The 20,994-nt window shown below is 38.0% G+C and overlaps 3 protein-coding genes and 1 non-coding gene across 4 annotated transcripts; all 4 read left to right on the forward strand.

Moving 5' to 3' along the window:
• The first annotated feature begins 3,209 nt into the window (after nucleotides 1-3,209).
• On the forward strand, nucleotides 3,210-5,337 carry LOC148909180 (uncharacterized). The gene is made up of 4 exons (XM_089034654.1): nucleotides 3,210-3,277; nucleotides 3,825-3,889; nucleotides 4,335-4,528; nucleotides 5,140-5,337. The coding sequence occupies exons 2-4, from the start codon at nucleotides 3,829-3,831 to the stop codon at nucleotides 5,236-5,238; spliced, it is 354 nt and encodes a 117-aa protein (XP_088890780.1). The 5' UTR covers nucleotides 3,210-3,277; nucleotides 3,825-3,828; the 3' UTR covers nucleotides 5,239-5,337.
• Nucleotides 5,338-5,701: 364 nt separating this feature from the next.
• Trnal-cag (transfer RNA leucine (anticodon CAG)) lies at nucleotides 5,702-5,785 on the forward strand. Its single transcript has one exon. It is a non-coding gene; the product is annotated as a tRNA-Leu (tRNA).
• A 5,488-nt stretch (nucleotides 5,786-11,273) lies between these two features.
• LOC148909182 (uncharacterized) lies at nucleotides 11,274-20,845 on the forward strand. The gene is made up of 5 exons (XM_089034234.1): nucleotides 11,274-11,368; nucleotides 11,434-11,505; nucleotides 11,874-11,938; nucleotides 12,635-12,828; nucleotides 20,660-20,845. The coding sequence occupies exons 3-5, from the start codon at nucleotides 11,878-11,880 to the stop codon at nucleotides 20,756-20,758; spliced, it is 354 nt and encodes a 117-aa protein (XP_088890360.1). The 5' UTR covers nucleotides 11,274-11,368; nucleotides 11,434-11,505; nucleotides 11,874-11,877; the 3' UTR covers nucleotides 20,759-20,845.
• LOC148909183 (uncharacterized) lies at nucleotides 14,708-19,266 on the forward strand. The gene is made up of 2 exons (XM_089033585.1): nucleotides 14,708-15,782; nucleotides 16,072-19,266. Exons 1-2 carry the CDS (start codon nucleotides 14,708-14,710, stop codon nucleotides 18,825-18,827), a joined length of 3,831 nt encoding a protein of 1,276 aa, XP_088889711.1. The 3' UTR covers nucleotides 18,828-19,266.
• Nucleotides 20,846-20,994: the final 149 nt, after the last annotated feature.

Consider the following 20,994-nt stretch of genomic DNA (forward strand, 5'->3'; position numbering starts at 1 on the left):
AAAGGTCATCTGACGGATTATATCTTATGAAGTGTAGCCATATGGTTTCTGGAATAATGATTTGTTCTATAAACTGCACGCGCGATTTTATTTTGTCAATATGAACCGATTAGCGTAGCGTGTATTTCCTGCTTTACGCCGCTGCTTGTGTCCAAAGTGCAACCCTGTATTCTACCTTTCCTTATCAAACCTCAAAGTTAATTTAGCTCAAACTTCGCCCAGCAGCCCTTGACCTAATATCGAGGTGCTCTTTACATTTCTGGTGTGCATTTTGGCACAGCTGCTCGTTTTAAGGGTGTCATCTGGCCTGTTATTACGGTTAAGTAACCACTAAGTGAAAGCCCTTAACTTAGCAATAGTTCAAAGTTATCTAAATTTTAAATAAAGAAAGATAAATAAAAAAACCTTGTGTGCTGAAGTAATCCAAAAAACGTCTTATAGCTACCATATTTTTGACACAAAGAATCGTGATCTTTAATTAAAACTAATTACCCCGTTAATTTGATTGGGATTGTTTTAATTATTTTTTCACACTTGCGAAAACAAGTAGAACAAGATTAGGGAAAACGATTTCGAAAAAACAAATTAAAACTTTTTAAAGAGTTAAAAAAAAACCGTCCTTGTTTTTATGAGGGTATAGCACATAATAGGCAGTGGCTAACAAACCTGTTGCCCTGGTTCCATGATCGAATTGAAATTTAGGAGTTGATTTTTGCAGAGGGAGGAAAACCGGAGGACCCGGAGAAAAACCCTCGAAGCACATAATAATAATAATAATATTAACTTTATTAGTGTCCCTAATCTTCTAGCCGGGCACAAGTGCCCTACTAATCGGGGAGACATAACCATGCAAATAACTCTACTCACGTACAATATCAAGCTAGCTCGGCAAAACTGATTCAAGCAATGAGAAGGCTCCTCTTGAAGCTGCTATAAAGTCTATGTATGACCCGCCCGGAGCACAGCTCTAACCAGTTTGATTGAGTAAGGGTCGGTTTCAGATAGGAGAGGAGAGGGGAAAAAACGAGGAAGCGGATAAACCTTTGTAGTCAGAAAGATGGAAAACCAACCAACCAGCTCACATGTAGCGACTGGGATTCGTAACCCGGACCTCAGAGGTGAGAGGCGAGTGTTACCACCACGCCATCCTGACTCGCACTATAAAAGAAAGACAAGATCTAAATAAAGGCGTCTTGAGGTGATGTCGCACCATGCCGACAAAGTGTGTTTCACGCTACCAAAATTTGCCCAACCTGACAGTTGGCCAAACTAGTAGTTTTGAGGTTTGTCCCAAGCCAGTGCAGGCTTCCATTGAAGGCCAGTGGTTTATCTGAAACTTGGTTGACGGGGACAGATTTTGGCCTGATGCACACGCAAAAAAGCCATTCGCACTTTGCCCAGCACGAAGATGACATGTTTGTTTTGTAAGGCAAACAAAACTTCACCTCTTGCGAATGCACCCTGGCTTAGCAAGTGACACAAAAAAAAACTTCATATTTACTACTCAAAACAAAAGTGCGACGTATTTCAAGATCAATTCGAAAATGTCAAGTGACCACTTCGTGATTGTCCTCAACTCAGCAATAGTTCAAATTTGCGTTAGTCTAAAGAATGACAAATTAAACTCTTTGAGTAAGTAAACCAAAAATCAAATTATAGCCACCATGTTTACACAAAAATTATCCATTATTCTAATTTAATCTAAAATATTTATTTATTGTTGTTGCGAAAGCCTATTGTCCCTTGCGAAGACAAGTTGAACAGGTGCCGTAAGAGTAAGAGAGAAAGACACGGAATCAAGCGATTGACATATTGTTTAGCAGACAGCACACTGAAAAACCTAGTGCTATTCACCCCTCAAAACAATTGCATGTGCAAGGTTAATTAGGATCAAACTATGGACCTCTTGCTTAGCAGACAGCACACTAACCAACCAAGCCATACCTGCTCCATAAAACAAGTGTGTGAGGTCACTGAGGATCAAACTATAGACCTCTTGCCTAGTAGGCAAACGTCGATAAAGTGACCTCTTAGCATGCAGAGAGCACAGACATAGAAACGCTAGTTTGTTTACCGCGGTTTGCATTACTACGTGGCCACCCCAGACACAAATCGAGTCGTGTAGTTTGCAATAGACTATTCGTCAATCATTCATGTTGACGCCATTTATACACGTTTGGATCAGTGAGTTGGCTTTCCTAACAAACTTTCTCAGTCAGATATCACGAAGGAAAGTTCCGAAAGCGATTACAAAGACTTTGAGTACATCCAAGTAGAATGAGGTGTTTGATTGAAGGCAGTCTATTGCAAACTACTTTTATTAACTAATATGCAACTAACAACTTTTATTCGTATATATAGATGCGATTTGTGTTTATTCTTATTTTTCTCTGAAATTTTTTTCGGGCCTCCTGAAAATATGCTTAAAGAAAACGAACAAATCGCATCTTTAATAATTATTCAAGCACTAAAAACACATTATTATTGTTCGTATTTACTTTGTTTAATTGTTTTTTTTTTTTTGTTTTGTCGTATGGGAGAAACATCGGAGATGTTCTGGTCCTGTTGACAAAGGGGATTTATTAATTTGCAAGATTGACAACCCGGTTTTGATTCCTGGGCTCCATGTCGTACGTGAATAGCGCGAATTGCGTGTTGGTTTTCTCCTGTGCTGTGAGCGTTTTTCTTCGGGTTCTCAGATAGATTTTCCTTTTTCTTTTTTGCAAACTTTCCATTTATTAATACCAAATGGCCATGAAAATAAGTGGAGCAAAAGGCACTCTGTAGAAAACCCACTTTTGAATCTCGTTTATTTTGTTGGTTAATGTGATCTCACGAAGCATCAAAAAAACCGCTATAGCCCTCATGTCATGCTCGGTAGCAAAAAGCACTCTAACCAACCAAGCCACACGTAAAGATTGCTTCTTATAAAACAAGTGTGTTAGGACATTAAGGATACAAACGGTGAATTCATTCTAGAAGCGTCTTTTGCTGCTAATAATAATAAAACAAATTCAATTTAGCAATTGCACCTAACAAACATGTTTTTCTCCCAGTGTATTTATTTAACTTATTGGTTTTTAATAACACGGAGAAAGATGTTGTTGTTTTGTTGACAAAGAAGATCTATTCAATGGCGAGGTTTACTCAGCTGTGCTAACTTGAAAAGTATAAAAGCGTGTCGCTTTGCAGGGATTAACTATCTCGGTATTCAACTGAAGTAACCCAGTAGAGCTAACAGCTGTGAACAGTATCATTGCAAGAGTACTACGAAGTGGTAAGTAAGAGAGGCGTAGATCTGGAAAAAATATCTACCAAACTCCTTTTTTGAAATTTAACATGCGCATGTAGCTATAGAGGTGAAACTGTTACAAGGAGCAAAGAAGAACTAACAAAGAATTAGCGATCAAAGAAGTACTACCTTAAGCAATAACTTAGCGGGTGGTATAGTTGGGTACCAGTCTCTAACCATTATGCGTGGTTCAGGCCTCGGGGGGAGGGGGAGGGGGGCATGGATACATTTAACGGCATGCATGAGTTGAGATTGTTGGATGTGTCGTTCTTCCCCTTTTCTTTCCCCGTTCTGCTCCTGATATAGTGGTAGTGCGTGGTATTCCCTTCTACGAGGGAATGATAATAATGAAATAAAGAAATATAGTTTTTAATTTTTCTTAATATTTTTTTAGGTAAAGGAAATGAAAGTGTAGAAAAATAATAATTACTGGAAAACTTAGCGTGCCTTTCTTGCATAAAGTCCCTAAATAGAATATCATATCGTTCTTTTGACTTCAGATCTATACATACTTGTTATTTTGTCATGTTAGAAAGATGATCAAGTTGATTTTCCTGTCATTGTGTTTGGTCGCCGGTGCTTCTGCCGTCGTACAATGTAAGTACGTAGTTGACTCGTTTGTACGTTAAAAAAAACACTCTCAGATACAAGTGCCGGACATATATATATAAGAATATTGCTATGAATTTTGTTATGAAAGGTTTTAACGAAAAAAGCACTCTGAGATATTTGTGGTGCTTAGCTTATTGTATGTACGTGTGACAAAATGTTCCAAGTGGCATAGGTCAGGATTGCGCATGCACAGTATTTATAATGGCGTTTTCTTGTGGTTTGCATTATGTATCACGCCACTATCGATATCTGTGATAAGAAGAGATATCTAGCTAAAATCTAGTGCGCGCTGCCTCGGTGTTTCTAATTAAACAGTAATGATAAAAGGGTAAATTTTACACCGTGTAAAGATGAAAAAGCTTACTGACGTAAGGGGGGGGGGGGGGGGGGCAAGATGTTTATCAGTTTTCATCTCTCTTAAACTTTCCAGGGGCGAAGAATCCGATTCTTCCTGGATATCCTGTGTTTTTTGGATCATGGAGCAGTTGGCCATATTACTGTGACACCCTTTACAAAGCAGAGAAGCAGTGCTTTGAAGACTGTATGAATGCAAACGGCAAGGGGAGCTATATCAATCAGGCAAACAGTATTGCACCTCTCTGTCCACCGACCGCACAACAATGTGTAAGTAGATACACAGTCTTTCCTCTCTCTCTCTATTTCTCTCTCATCTCTCAACTTATCAGAGGCAGAAGGTAAAGCATTCAGTAAAGTCCTTTTGGCAAATAGTTGTCTTGAACTTAGACATTTGTTTAGCCCATTTCAGATCATTTGTCTTCTCATTGAGAATAAGATTCTATATTTCATTTGTATTACAACTAACGAACGATGATCTAGAGAAAAGACACCAGGTAGGAAACGGGTGAGGAAAGCACGGGTGGCGTACGGGTGAGAGCCTCGCCTCTCATCAACGCCACTCGAGTTTGAGTCCCACCGGGCTCAGTGTCGTATGTGAGTAGAGATGTTTGTTGGTTCTCTCCTGTGATTGAAAGGTTTTTTCTCCAGGTTCTCCGGTTTTTCCTCCCTCACAAAAATCAACGCCTAATTTCTAGTTCTATCAAGTGAGTTGCAAAAGCTGATAGGCTCTCTGTCCACCATGTCCAATTAAATTTACATTTAAATTAGAAAACAGCACACCCAAGCTAGAGAGAAATTTGAAAAAAAAAAGACTATTTCACTGGTATACTTATATTAATCAATATTTTTCCCTTTTTGTTTTCTTAAACCTAATGCAGAACCCTTCATGGAGGCAGACCTCGTGTAAGTGTGCAAAACGTTGCGAATGCAAACTTCCACGTTGTCGTGATGCGAACTGCCATTTCTGTCGTCAATAAAGACACCAATACGACTGACTGTGCCTAAAAAGGAAACGTAGCCAAAGTTTAGTGTACACATACCCTTGGTGGATCAAAATAAATGGTTATATTGCAAAATAGTTTTTTTATTATTTTCAGTAATAGAATGTTGCTATTAGCAATGCCTCGCCATGCCATGTAGAATGTTTTGAAAATAATATTGAATATAATAATATACAAGAATAGCGGAAATTGTAAAATTAAAAATCATAGAAAGAAAACCCGCTTACACAATGAGACCCCCCTTTCCCTTCCTCCCCCAGCCACAGTCAGCCCCTCCTTGTTCCTCCTAGCCCTGCGGTTCCCGCTGCTTTCTAACCCGTAGGTGTGTAAAATTGTTATACATTTTTTCACGAATCCTGAAACAACCTGCTAACCTGCTAAATTGAAGTTTCGGGGGCGCAAAACGGGAAGTCGAAATTGGGATGTACGTACATCGCGTGTCAGGATGGCCGAGCGGTCTAAGGCGCTGCGTTCAGGTCTCAGTCTACATCTGTAGGCGTGGGTTCGAATCCCACTCCTGACAATAATCATCTTTTAAACCAAAAGGCAAATTAATTTTTTGGTGGATTTAGTTTCAGGAGGATCCGTGAAACACTAATTACTAAATAATACAAAATAGTGCTAATTAAACAATAGAAAACAATGGAATTTGCATGAAATTGTGCTATTTAGTATTACTAAAGTTTCACGGTTATATTGTTTGCACACGTTACGTTAGTCTTCGATGAATAAACATGAATTCAATAGTCTTTTTACCTCCTTTTCCTTCGATAAATCTCGCCATCCTTGTTATTGCTGAGCCTGCAATATCTTATTAGGAATGACCGCAGATGCGTCATTAACACAGGTAGCCCATTTTCTGTTGTATTCTGCTTTACTAAATATTAAGAGGGTAAGCCCAAAGTAATATTTCATCGTACTAACCTTGATGCCAGATGATGACGCGACATCTCCATGAAAGTTTAACACATGTTTAATTCTTTCTAAAAAGAACGTTTTAGTGACAGCAATTCAATTCATAATATAAGATAAAAAGTAATACTTGTATTGGGATCGAGAACGTTTTAAATGACGACAGCGACAAGAACAGTTGATTGTTGCTTTCAAAGGAGTTTGCAAAACGAATTTTGAACCCGTAAAACTGAAACGAGGCCGTATGATGACGAAACAATTGGCATCGAGGTCAAAGCAAGTCAACGTGATCACGTGGTACATAAACCATACATCTCATTGGTTGAGAGGGTGGCAACACCCACTTTGGGCCTACTCTCTTAATTTTTAGTAAAAAGAAAAATACAACAGAAATTGGGCTCCCTGTTTTTTTGTCCCCCAGGGCGCAGTTGTTCAAAGCCCGATTAGTGCTAATCCTGGGTTAACTCTCAATAAGACCTATAGAGTTAATCCTGGATTAGCGCTAATCCAGCTTTGAACAACCCGGCCCACAACATCAATGCAAGGGGTCTATATAAGTGCTTGAAAATGCATTAATAATTCATGAAGGAAACACAATAACAAATCATGACCATGAAGGAGGTTTTATATCTGATATAGATTCGTCTTCATTTGCATAAACTTTAACTTGGATTTTCTCTTTCAAACTTGGTTCATTTCGTAAAGAATTCAGTACAATATGAGATATATCATGAGTTTTTTTAGCCGTTTAATAAACTCGCAGATTGTGTTTTATCGGGTCTAAAACCACTCGGCTGCGCCTGTGTTTTATACCTGATCAAAACACTACCATGCTCGTTTATTAAACAGTACATGTTGCACATAATTTAGTTTCTTTTAGTTGAGTCCAGTTGTAAGCAGCCAAGGAAAAACCCGAAGAAAAAGAAGAAGAGATTCAACAAGAAAAGAAATATGTTTACATAGGGAAAGTAGCACTCGCCAACTTTCCTCACGTGACATTTTTAATAGTAAAGCGTTTCCTACAGGTCGACGTTGTCCCTCTCTTTTCTTTAATTTTAGCAGCTATTTTACCTTTAATAAATATATTATGGCCGAAAATTCAAAGTCGCCGTCTTAATGCTTTTGCGGCAAGAGGTAAATTTATTATATGACCATGAATCTTAGAGCCTGGACACTAGCAAATCGAGCAATCTGATTGGATAGATCGTATCGCGGACTGGTCTAGATTCTCCGGTATTAACCGGTCCGATCGCATATTAATCTTACGGCGAAAACATTTTGTCTTTTTCAATGAAAAGTGGTCATATAATAAAACTCTTATCAACCGAGCTTGGTCGGTCTGTACGGGATAATCTTGACCTCGGTCGTGTACATTCCGACCTCGATCAAGATTATCCCATACAGACCTCCCGCTCGGTTAATAAGATCTAATTATTATTATGGCATTCATCCATACTTGGACCTCTTCATTTTCTTGTGTAGGTTAATGATATGCTTGATTATATTCTAGGTGATTCTAAACTTGCCTTATTTGCTGATGATTCAAAACTATACAAAGTCATCAAATCGGATTCAGATCACAACGATTTGCAAAGGGATATTTTGGAGCTATTTGGGAGCGTTTTGACGGAGTTTTCGTAATCGACCAGAAGCCAGGACACAGTTAGTTATAAAGGTAAGCAATTTTATTCATGAAAATGTCAAAAATTTACGAGTTGTAAATAATGACCGTTAATATTTTATATACCAACGTTCAAATGACCCGCTCGTTGTAATACAACACCACAGGACAAGAGCTTGGGCTGCCTGTGGCCACGCGTTCTTCTTTTCAGCCTCTTTGTGCCCCAGCCATTTAAAGACAAAATCTCCCTTTGTGCCTCAGCTATTTCAGCCTTTTGTGCCTTAGGCACATCAAACAATAGCTCTTATCGTAGTTGAGTACGCCACCCAAACAGACCAGCGGTGTCGTGATGAATGTAGCATCAAAACGAGACTATCGGGTCGAGCGAGCTTCGGATAATTTGCTAAGAAATTTACTACAAATCTTCGAGAGATAACTACACTTTGATAGATAATTTTGTTATACAAAGTATTTTGTAGTCTTTCTAATTATGGTCAAACACTATATATCTTTTGGATGTACGAACAGAGTTTTGAAGGCAGAAGGCAAGAAATTATCGTGACTTTGCTACCATTGATAACTGTAAAAAGTGCCGGCTCGCTAAATGGCTTGGCTCATCAGTCAAAATACGTAGAGAGAACACTGAGTTACCAAAAGACCCGATAGTCTCGCTTTGATGCTACTTTCATCACGATACCGCTGGTTTGTTGGGCTGGCGTACTCAACTACGATAAGAGCTAATATCTTAATATCCATGGCATGTAGTGTTGCTACTTCTTAAACTCTTTTGTTACTCCTATTAATTTTCTTTATTGCTCATCAGATATTTGCTTCATTCTCCGTTAGGTGATTCTAAACTTGCCTTATTTGCTGATGTTTCAAAACTATCATAAAGTCATCAAATCGGATTCAGATCACAACGATTTGAAAAGGGATATTGACCGTGTTTATAGCTGGAGTGTCGATTCTTAAATAAAATTCCATGTTGGCAAATGTCCTGTGGTGTTGTATTACTCGCCCCATGTAAGGGAATCCGGACTTATGGTGATTCTGGATTCCAAGCGCTGGATTCCGGATTCCGAGACTCTGGATTCCGGATTTCAAAGCTTTTGTATTGCGGATTGCGGATTCTGGATTCCATATCGTTAATTTTCAGATACTTTCTCTGAAAATTATATTTGATATACTTGCCAGTGTAAGTAGAATCGTCTATCAATTAAATCAGCATCCGATGACAAATATTCTTGGTGGAGATTACACAGTAGGGGAGGGGCAACATCGGTTCAGTCTAGGTCGAGGCGATAGCATTTGAGTGTATACTTTGAATTTCAAAGTAGCGGATTCCGGATTCCAAAAGGGTGGATTCCGGATTCCATTATAAACTGGATTCCGGTTCCAAGGCCTGGATTCCGGATTCCAGAGTGCTGGATTCCGGATTCCAAAGCCTAAAATTTCGTGGATTCCGGATTCCCTTACATGGGGTCATATTACAACGAGCGGGTCAATCGAACGTTGGTATATAAAATATTAACGGTCATAATTTACAGCTCGTAAATTTTTGGCATTTTCATGAATAAAATTGCTTACCTTTATAACTTACTGTGTCCTTTGACTTCCGGTCGATTTTGGAGCCATTTGGGAGCGTTTTGAAGGAGTTTTCGTATTCGACCAGAAGTCAAAGGACACAGTAAGTTATAAAGGTAAGCAATTTTATTCATGAAAATGCCAAACATTTACGAGTTGTAAATTATGACCGTTAATATTTTATATACCAACGTTCAAATGACCCGCTCGTTGTAATACAACACCACAGGACAAGAGCTTGGGCCGCCTGTGGCCACGCGTTCTTCTTTTCAGCCTCTTTGTGCCCCAGCCCCAGCTATTTAAAGACAAAATCTCCCTTTGTGCCTCAGCTATTTCAGCCTTTTGTGCCTTAGCCACATCAAACAATAGCTCTTATCGTAGTTGAGCACGCCACCCCAACAAACCAGCGGTATCGTGATGAACGTAGCATCAAAACGAGACTATCGGGTCGAGCGAGCTTCGTATAGTTTGCTAAGAAATTTACTACAACTCTTCGAGAGATCACAACATTTTGATGGATATCTTTGATATACAAAGTATTATGTAGTCTTTCTAAATATGGTGAAACACTATATATCTTTTGGATGTACGAACAGAGTTTTGAAGGCAGAAGGCAAGGAATTATCGTGACTTTGCTACCGTTGATAACTGTAAGAAGTGCCGGCTCGCTAAATGGCTTGGCTTATCAGTCAAAATACGTAGAGAGAACACTGAGTTACCAAAAGACCCGATAGTCTCATTTTGATGCTACGTACATCACGATACCGCTGGTTTGTTGGGTTGGCGTGCTCAACTACGATAAGAGCTAATAACTTAATATATCCATGGCATGTAGTGTTGCTTCTTCTTAAACTCTTTTGTTATTCCTATTAATTTTCTTTATTGCTCATCAGATATTTGCTTCATTCTCCGTTAGGTGATTCTAACCTTGCCTTATTTGCTGATAATTTAAAACTATATAAAGATCAAATCGGTTTCAGATCACAACGATTTGCAAAGGGATATTGACCGTGTTTATAGCTGGAGTGTCGATTCTTAAATAAAATTCCATGTTGGCAAATGTCCTGTGGTGTTGTATTACTCGCCCCATGTAAGGGAATCCGGACTAATGGTAGATTCCGGATTCCAAGCGCTGGATTCCGGATTCCGAGACTCTGGATTATGGATTCTAAGGGTCTGGATTCCGGATTCCAAAACTTTTGTATTGCGGATTCCGGATTCCATATCGTTAATTTTCAGATACTTTCTCTGAAGATTATATTTGATATACTTGCCAGTATAAGTAGAATCGTCTATCAATTAAATCAGCATCTGATGGTGAATATATTACACAGTGGGGGAGGGGATACATCGGTTCAGTCTAGGTCGAGGCGATAGCATTTGAGTGTATACTTTGAATTTCAATGTAGCGGATTCCGGATTCCATTATAAACTGGATTCCGGTTCCAAGGCCTGGATTCCGGATTCCAAAGCCTAAAATTTCGTGGATTCCGGATTCCCTTACATGGGGTCATATTACAACGAGCGGGTCATTCGAACATTGGTGTATAAAATATTAACGGTCATAATTTACAGCTCCTAAATTTTTGGCATTTTCATGAATAAAACTGCTTACCTTTATAACTTACTGTGTCCTTTGACTTCTGGTCGATTTTGGAGCCATTTGGGAGCGTTTTGACGGAGTTTTCGTATTCGACCAGAAGTCAAAGGACACAGTAAGTTATAAAGGTAAGCAATTTTATTCATGAAAATGCCAAACATTTACGAGTTGTAAATTATGACCGTTAATATTTTATATACCAACGTTCAAATGACCCGCTCGTTGTAATACAATACCACAGAACAAGAGCTTGGGCCGCCTGTGGCCACGCGTTCTTCTTTTCAGCCTCTTTGTGCCCCAGCTATTTAAAGACAAAGTCTCCCTTTGTACCTCAGCTATTTCAGCCTTTTGTGCCATAGCCACATCAAACAATTACTTAATATCAATAGGTATGTAGTGTTGTTTCTTCTTAAACTCCTTTGTTACTCCTTTAATTTTCTTTATTGCTCATCAGATATTTGCTTCATTCTCCGTTCAACTGCTTGAAGTCAACGATTTTTATCGAAGCTTCATTCTCCGTTAAACGGTAAGTATTCAAAGTCATTCGTCTAATTCTTTGTCATTCTTTGCAGAATTATATTCTTTAACAACATTTCCCGTCCACGGATCTTTTACAAGCGTTTAATCTTAAGTTTATTTTCTTTTGCTTTGCTTTTGTTTTACTTTCCACTCGCCGTGTGCTCGCTCGTGTTTACAGTTACTTATGTACTCTTATATTATATATTTCATTATAAAAATTATTTATATTTGTTTTTTAGGTATAGGAAATGAAAGTGTAGAAAAATAATAATTACTGGAAAACTTAGCGTGCCTTTCTTGCATAAAGTCCCTTAATAGAATCATATCGTTCTTTTGACTTCAGATCTATACATACTTGTTATTTTGTCATGTTAGAAAGATGATCAAGTTGATTTTCCTGATATTGTGTTTAGTCGCCGGTGCTTCTGCCGTCGTGCCATGTAAGTATGTAGTTGACACGTTTACGTTAAAACCACATAAAAAATCACTCTCTGATGTGAGTGCCGGATAAATATATATAAGAGTATTGCTATGAAGTTTGTCAAGAAAGTTTTTAGCGAAAAAAGTGCTCGAGTTGTTTGTGGTGCTTAGCTTATTGTATGTACGTGTGACAAAATGTTCCAAGCGGCATAGGTCAGGATTGCGCATGCACAGTATTTATAATGGCGTTTTCTTGTGGTTTGCATTATGTATCACGCCACTATCAATATCTGTGATAAGAAGAGATATCTAGCTAAAACCTAGTGCGCGCTGCCTCGGTGTTTCTAATTAAACAGTGATGATAAAAACCGGGTAAATTATACACCGTGTAAAGATGAAAAAGCTTACTGACGTTTCGGACGCTAGTCGTTCGTCGGAGTTAAGTACACGGTGTAAAATCTACCCGGCTTATATCATTACTGATTTATGGATATCTGTGTAGAATATACAAAATTCGCTAACCAAGGAGTCCTATGATATGAAATTGCCTTGATTAGTTGTTGGCGGGAGAGTACTCCAGTTTTTCTAGCTTATCATTTTTTTTTTGAAGGTGGGGGGGGGGGGGAGGGCAAGGTATCTTTTTCTTGGGGGGGGGGGGGGGGGGGGAGGAAGGCGGCAAGATGTTTATCAGTTTTCATCTCTCATAAACTTTCCAGGGTCGAAGAATCCGAGTCTTCCTGGATATCCAGTGTTTTTTGGATCATGGGGCAGTTGGCCACATTACTGTGACACCCTTTACAAATCAGAGAAGCAGTGCTTTAACGACTGTATGGATGCAAACGGCATGGGGCGCTTCATCGATCAGGCAAACAGTATTACAAATGCCTGCCCACCAACCTTACCAAGATGTGTGAGTAGTTACATACTTTCTCTCTCCTTCTCCTCTCTTTTTCTCGCTTTCCCCCTCTTTTTATGTTATTTTATCTTTTTGTGGCATGTTGACATGTTGACAGCCGATTTAATTCTAACTTGTGAAACACCCTTCGTAACAGAAATTAGAGTAAAGTTGTTTAGTTTGGGTTGAGTTGATAAGTGGGTGGGTGCATCGTTAATTGCTTGTTAGGTTGCATGGTTGGTTTGTTTGGTGTCATAAAAAAGGCGTCGTTTGACAACTCAGGGAAAGCTCCATTATAATAATCCATATCAGTGACTTAATTGCGAATTCTCTGATGCAGAAGGTACACTGCGGTATTCAAGAAAGACCTTTTCGAACAATCTTCTTTTAGCTTGGACAGATCACGTGTAATTTCTTATAGAATAGGATTCTTTGTTTCATTTGCATCCAAACAAACAAATGATGCTCAAGAGAATGACACGTGGTCTACAAAATGAAAAAATATATATATTTAGTATATACCAACTTGTGCACGTGTACTTCCTAAAAACGCGCGCGCTCATTGGTTAATTGGAGGTGAATATTGTACGATATTTCTCAGGTGTATTAAGGCCTGACTTTAGCATGGAAACGAGGCTAAAAATCAAAAAAAAATTTTCTAACCCCTAAATAATTTTTTCTTCACCGAACTGACATATATTATTAATCATATCAAAATGAAGTCTTTTTCTTCATTTTCGTTGCTATGGCAACCCTTGTCTGTAAAATTTCTTGAAAAATACTACATTAAAAACTCGGTGAAAAGAATTGTAAAATGGGGAAAATTTAAAGACTTTTAACTTTGCCTTATCCGGCCCTTATGTACTCATATGTAATTGAATAATTCAAATACGCTTTTTAAGGTTGACTACAATCTAGATAAATGAAGAAAAATTCCAAAGTCACGAGTAAATTACTATTTTGAGCATCTTTTCCTTTTACTGTTTGGAAACGAAGCTTTCTGGACTAAGTTGAAAGGCGTCTTTATAAAGAACAACCATGCTACTTTTCAGAAAAATATAAATTTACATGATTTTATATGATTAAATGTTCCCCATTTTAGAAAAACTATTGCTTTTTCTAACCATTTCTTGGAGCCGCCATTTTGGTTTGCATACCGAGCTGGGAATGGGCCCGAAATAGTCAAATTCCCCATCCAGGGGAGAGAGGGGATATAAAACCCCATTGGTTTTGAAGCTTTTAAAATCTTCGTCTTTCCTCCCCAAGCGAAAAAATGGCACAATTTCAAAATGGCGGACGAAAACCTTCGATTCCCTCTATGTTTGATTTCAAATTGCTCATAAAATACAGATAATATTGATGATTCTACGAGCATGGTTCAATCATTTGATACCTCTTCTATTATAAAATGAGCAAAGATATTCCTTTTTGGAAGTTTTAGACAGGTAATTTTGATTTGAAAAAGGTTATGCACACCACAATGTTTGAGTGATCGTTTACTAACAAATAAAAGTTCTGCTCTATTAAAATGTTAAATATTCTTCAATATCTTCATGTTTATTTGAGTTTTAGGCGGGAAAACCTTGCAACGCGCGTCAATTTGCAAACAGAGCCTCAAATTTCTCTTCAATTCTATCGGTTTAGTCGAGGCAAAGGGATCTCCTACGAGACAGTCTGTTGAAGTCATACCCTTATTACAAGTAATTACTTGTGTTTAAACAGCTTCCGTAGAAGCTATATCAATTCTTTTCAAACTTATTTTTGTTTGAGGGGGATTAATTTAGTTGAAGACCTAAGTTTAGTTTGCATACAGCTTCTTTAGAAGCTATATGGTTTATGCAATTTACTTTTCTTCAAGGATAATTAATTCACTTGAACAATATTTAAGTTCAATATGTCTGTAAAAGTAGAATGTGCCTGGGCTAGAGTGTGCATTCGAGAAACCAAGAGCCTGTGTTCTATAAAAAAGGCCTTTAATGAGGGAAAGGCAAAGTTTGGGGCAAGGGTTTTGCATGAAAGGTATCAACTTTACAGTGAACATTTCAGTGGCCATGCAAAATTTAACCTAACGCAGTACGAATTTAACCGTGTTGCGAGGAAAATAGATGAGCAAATTGCTAACTGGAGAAACAAAAAAGACAAGGAGCTGTATTTGTCTCAATTTTCGATGACAAACTGGTCTGATCAGGGAAAGATGATGACCAGCGAAACACGAAAAGCACACTCGATAACATATTGCAAGGCTTGCCAACTCTATAACTCACAGTATCAAGCAGCGTATCCTTTGAAAAAAATGTCCATGTTAGGTAAAAGGGGCCCGCTTACCAGTATTGCCACAGATTCTAAAAAACATACACTGCTTTCTGAAGGGTTAAAGGCAACAAAAAAACAGCTGAAGTCTGTTGGACAAACAATTTATTCGACATACAATGAAAAATGTAAAGAAAACTTTGGAAAGACACTAAGGGAAATACTAGTTCTTGTCCCAGATGCTGGTCTTCAGAGAAAACTTTCCCCTGTGGAAAAGAAAAAAGAAAAAAGGAATAAGCTTCGACAGACCAAGAGAGATGTTGAAAACAGGGTTTTAATGGAGAATGACACTGGTGTGCACCTAAATTTAAGGGAATCCTACAATGCAAGACAACAACGCCGATTAGCACAGTCATTTGAAACACCAGAACAGGCACAAGAAAGGGCAAGTACAACACCCCCTAAAATAAAAGAGAGGTCCCACATTCCTGCACTAGAAAACATTACAGGTGATATCGATCAGCTTTTGATAGACATCAACTCATGGCCGCATGAACAAGTAAACTGGTCTGAAAAGGCTAGGGTGTACAAGATACGGTACAAAGGGCAAGACTCCACTCCTCCAAATGGTGGTCAAATATTGAAGACCTTACTGCAGAAAACTCAAGGTGTTAACCTGGCAAATTTTGATAAGCCTGAAAATAAGGATGGTCCAAAAGGTATTTAAAATCTATATATCATTGATTTTGAATTGTCATCAATGTAGTTGGGATGCCTGTGGTAAATATATTTAAATACCGGTAAGCTCCAGTACAATAAGTTTGTTCTATTAGGGAATGGGAAATTCAAACGTTGATGAGGGAATGGATAAAACAAATATGAACTTTGTTTTTCTATTATTGCATGTGCAGGTTTTTTTTTACTATCTTAAACAATAATAATGTGTGCTTAGTTATATGATGTACTGTGAGTTGAAATATAGTAATTTCTTTTATATGTGGCTTACAGAATTTCGAGTAAGACGAGCACTGAAGAAGCAGGCAGGAGGTGAGATATCAGTTCCAGTTCCTTGCACCAATGAGAAGATCCGGGCATCCATCAAGCAACTAATTGAGGATGGGACATATGATGTTGGAGTCCCAGTGGTACAAACCGAAATAGTTAAGTTAGCTATTAGTAATGAGGGTGAAGTTATCCAAAAAAAGACTAATGTCTCTGCAAGAAAAATCCCCCTACAGCAAATTAGATCTGAAGCACTCGTTAGAAACAAGGATCTACTCAGAATCAAAGATGACAGTTCATATGACAAATTAACCAGAGAAGAAATAATGAGTGAGCTGAAAAGAATTAACGAAACAACTGGAGATGACACTGAAGAAATGAGAAGTCGCTTAAAGAAATTGCAGCGCCAAAGACATTGGCTAACATGGCATGACCACTCAACAGTGGCAAATCATGGGCATATGCTGTTCTGCGTAAGAGAACTGTATGACAATGCAATTCATTTAAGCACAGAAGAGTTTGCTACTAAGACAGGCCGAAGTATAGACATCCAAGCCACAATTGAAGAGCCACAGCTGTATATACTGGGTCCCAGTAGATCAACAGTAGAGGACCAAATGCAGTTTGTGCCTACAAGACAGGAAGACTTAAAGAAATTGAAAGACAATATCACAACTGAATCTGGAATAGGAATAAAGGATGTCATGAGATTCATGAATGGGGACAATCCAGCAGCAGAAATGGAAGATGGAACTCAACATGGGGGCCACTATGGATGTCCAGGTTGTGATGGTGATATTAATTTTAGCTGTGATATGGAATACTCCTTCCAGAGGAAATATAAAACGTTAGAAGAGAAAAAGAGTTTGATTACTGCTGGTCCTGCTGGGAGAAAGAATTCACTGCATCCATTCAAGGACTTGAAAGTCAATGAACTCAAAGCTGAGCTTAGAGCTAGGGGTATGTCTGATGAAGGGAAAAAGAATGAGCTACAGAAAGAGCTAGCAGAAGTACTAGGTGGAACAACTAGACTGCCTGCATTGCTACACCATAATGCCTCAGTTCAAGATCTCAATCTGGAAATGTATGAAGTGCTGTGCTTTGAACCATTACATTGTTTGATGAACCACATCAAAAACATCTTGCAAGAACTGCCTCATCACATAACAGACATTGACACATTGATCAAGCTTAAGGAAATCCTTTCTGTACAGCTAGGTAAAGAGAAACTTAGAGGTGTGGACTACAGAAAGACACTTCTTTATGTGACAATTGCCCTTTACCCACTGGCCAACCGGGAAGTTAAACTTCTACTTGTAACTTTGTGTGAAATGGCTGAGATCTATTATAGCCAGGATGAGAAGAGATGCCCCAAGATGATCCTACGCCTCCACAACCTTTGTTGGAGGCATGCTATTCAATGCCGAAGAGTACTGACTCCTCCAAAGTCCCTGAGCTACAGAAAACTTTTTGGATTGTACTTCCACAGCTGCATCACACACTCCTCACAGCTTCTTAGAATAACATCCCACAGGTCCATTAATGCTGAAATGTTTGAAAGATTTTTTGAGAAGATATCAGATATCACTTCCAAGACTTGGAGCAGGAGAATACAAGATCTGCCAAAGAATGCCATTCTTCATGTCAAACAAGATCCATCCAAACCTGGTCTAAACTATGTTCTCAAAGAAGAAAGGGAGATCAGCAAACTAGCTAAGTCTCTTCCAAGGATGGGAAATACCTTTGTGCCCACAACTGATCTGATGAAATATGCAGGGGACTGGGAGGCACACCTGAAGCTCATTGCAGACTATTTGGAGCCAGGAGAAGGAGTATGGTGGAAAGAAGTTGTTGGTGGAATAGAATTCCTTGATGGTCATGATGAAACAAGCTTCAGAGAAGAGGGACCACAGCTTCATCATTTTCGATCAAGTACAATAAAGAAGGAGCAACAACATCTAGACACTTCCTGGAACAAATGCCTAGAGAGCAAGGTCAAGATTCCAGCAACAAAGCTGAGAGATGCCAAGGGTAAGTGGCATGTCCCTGAAACATGCTATTGCTCTGGAACTGTGCCTGATGATGAGGATGACAATGCCATTTCTACAGAGCAAATGATTCAGCTAATAACAGAAGACAGTGATGTTGGTAATGCCTTGGCTGATGATGAGGACAACATGGATGGAGAAGCCTTTACAACTACATGTGACATAGAATCAGAAGAAGAACAAATGGCTGCACATCAAGAGATGACTGAAGAAATGCATGGAAGTGTCTTGGGTGATGACAAGACCAGAGGGGCAGAGAATGTATTGACTGCTGTAAATAAAACACCAACAACTGCTGAAGAAGGAAACAAACTACATGGTAAAAGGCCATACTCATTTCCTGAGGTCAATGAATGTACACCAGAAACCAAAAAGAAAAAGAATTCAGATGAAACAAACAATCAACAACTCAACTCCAAGACAGCAAAAGCCTTATGTACAGTGCTAGGCCCCTGTGAGGAAGTTTTGAAGTATGACAAACTAAGAGAGAATTTAAGACATAATTCCAAATCAAGGTTTCACATTGAAAGATATGAAACTCACCTTGTGAAAATCCAAATTGCAGTTCTCAAAGCTTTCAAACATCTGAGCTCATTCCTTGACGATGCTGAAGAGCCTGTAGTACAAGTAGATGAGTTCAAAACAAAGAAAGTACAATTAAAAACAGCTTCAGAACTTCTTAAATTATGGAAAATAACTGTACACTTCCAATAGGTAGTATGATGTTTACATGTCTCAAGAAATATAAAAGGGCCATTATATGTATACATCATGTATATTAAATTAATAATTTTTTTGTATGAGATTAATAAGATAGTATTTCTAGATGAAGCTGCTGTTAGAACTATTCACACCAATGACTAAATACAGATGTTAAGAAGCATTCACAAACACAACTACCTACTGCAGTGAATATGTTTGAAAACAACTTTGTATATAGAGAAAGCATCCATTACTGCTATTTTTGTATTTAATTGTATAAATATTTAAATAACTTTGTATATAGATGAAGCATGTATTGTTATTTTTGCATTCGAGTGTATAATATTTTAAATAACTTTGTATATAGATGAAACATGATTTGCTATTTTCACATTTTTAAACGATTTTGTATATACATCAAGCATGTATTATTAATTTTTTACATACTTTTGAGGGCACAAAAAATTTCTAAATAAATTATTTATTTATAAAGTTAGAATCATCATGTTATGGGTTGTATATAGGGAATAATCCAGCTATAGATTGGGACATCAAACTAAAACAAAGATCAATTAAATTGATAATGTACGAAACTTACCATGAGAAACGACAACTTTTGTCCACCAATTATGATGACAAGCTAATGTATTATAAGCCTATCAAATAGCTTATAAATACACCCAGCAATATTACATTGTCTGGAAGCAAATACAAAATTAGTGTTGTAGCAAATTTCTGGAGGCAATCACTGATAAAAATACAACGCAACAACAATTCCTAGGTTAGAAGAACTCGGTATTGTGACCTGTTTCATCCGCAAAACATATAAGATTTATAAGTTCAACTTGTAAACAAGCAGCAAAAAAACCCGGGCAAAAAAAAAAAACAATGGAAAATTTGAAAAACATTCTTACTAAGCTTGGTGAATAAGATTTGCATCGCTTTGGATAAGCCTTATTGTGTTTAACCTTCAACGGCTCTAATGTTTCTCAATTCGACTTGTAGCAGAGTCAAACAAAAATGCAAACTTCGTGATAATACGGTTTCATTACCGTTGCGTTCGAATCTTTAAAATTTTAATTGACCTTAAAAGGTCAAGTTAAAACAACAACTTGGTATCACTCACCTTCATTCATCATATCTCATGAACTTCTGTTGTTCCCATCTTCAAACATACAAACTCAGCTTTGTACAACCAAGAAAGAAAAATACCTTTCATAGCAAACAACGCTTCGAATCTCATTTTGAATCTTCGGCCGCGTGTATCCCTAAGCATCCGCCATCTTGGATTTGCCAGCAAAGGAAAAAGCTTCGCGGGGGATATTTTGAAACTATTTACCAGGCCTTAATACACCTGAGTTACCTCGGAATATTGAGTCGGCAACAAAATGGCAACTGCCGACAATCGTTTTGCTACAATTTCCGATGAGGAAATTGAAAAATTGAAAGTAAATGCTATACTATTCCTATCAGTGCTAACAAGGCAACGAAATATGGCCTAAAAGTTGTGCTACGCAAACTAAAAGTTTCTGTTTGTTTGTTTTTATTGAATTATTGTATATAAAAATAAGTTACTCTGTACACAAGTTGGTATATGCTAAAACAATTATTCGCCTCAGGCCCAGTGAATATGGAGAATATCTACCTCGCCGCTCGAAGACTCGCGTCTCGGTAAATATTCCCCGATATTCACTTCGCTTCGGCGGAATTGCTAAATATATTACGTCCATGTGAAAGAGGTCTATTGATTTATTCCAAGTCGAAGTTAATTGAACAAACTAGTTCGCTACTCTACTGATACTAATCAATATTTTTTCTTCCTTGTTTCCTTAAACCTCATGTAGAAAATTCCATGGAGGCGGGCCTCATGTCAGTGTGCAAAACGTTGCAAATGCAAACTTCCACGTTGTGGTAATGCGAAATGCCTTTTCTGTCGTAAATAAAGACACCAATACGACTGACTGTGCCTAATAATGAAAAGTAGCCGCCGAAGTTTTGTGTACACATACTCTTGGTGAATCCAAATAAATGGTTATATCGCAAAATAGTTTTATTTTTTATATTCAGTAATAGCATATTGCTATTAGCAATGCCTCGCCATGCCATGTCGAATATTTTGAAAATAATATTGAATATAATAACACACAATAATAGCGGAAATTGTCAAATTAAAAATCAT

The sequence above is a fragment of the Actinia tenebrosa genome, unplaced genomic scaffold, assembly GCF_029948245.1.
Source record: "Actinia tenebrosa isolate PJP-AT-01 unplaced genomic scaffold, QUT_ActTen_1.0 PGA_scaffold2__45_contigs__length_23673736, whole genome shotgun sequence".
Taxonomy (NCBI): domain Eukaryota; kingdom Metazoa; phylum Cnidaria; class Anthozoa; order Actiniaria; family Actiniidae; genus Actinia; species Actinia tenebrosa.

Coding starts and splice junctions, on each gene's coding strand:
- LOC148909182 (XM_089034234.1), top strand. CDS start 11,878: ATGATCAAGTTGATTTTCCTGATATTGTGTTTAGTCGCCGGTGCTTCT. Junction 11,939..12,634: donor TGCTTCTGCCGTCGTGCCAT/GTAAGTATGTAG, acceptor TAAACTTTCCAG/GGTCGAAGAATCCGAGTCTT. Junction 12,829..20,659: donor CACCAACCTTACCAAGATGT/GTGAGTAGTTAC, acceptor AACCTCATGTAG/AAAATTCCATGGAGGCGGGC.
- LOC148909180 (XM_089034654.1), top strand. CDS start 3,829: ATGATCAAGTTGATTTTCCTGTCATTGTGTTTGGTCGCCGGTGCTTCT. Junction 3,890..4,334: donor TGCTTCTGCCGTCGTACAAT/GTAAGTACGTAG, acceptor TAAACTTTCCAG/GGGCGAAGAATCCGATTCTT. Junction 4,529..5,139: donor CACCGACCGCACAACAATGT/GTAAGTAGATAC, acceptor AACCTAATGCAG/AACCCTTCATGGAGGCAGAC.
- LOC148909183 (XM_089033585.1), top strand. CDS start 14,708: ATGTCTGTAAAAGTAGAATGTGCCTGGGCTAGAGTGTGCATTCGAGAA. Junction 15,783..16,071: donor AAATAAGGATGGTCCAAAAG/GTATTTAAAATC, acceptor TGTGGCTTACAG/AATTTCGAGTAAGACGAGCA.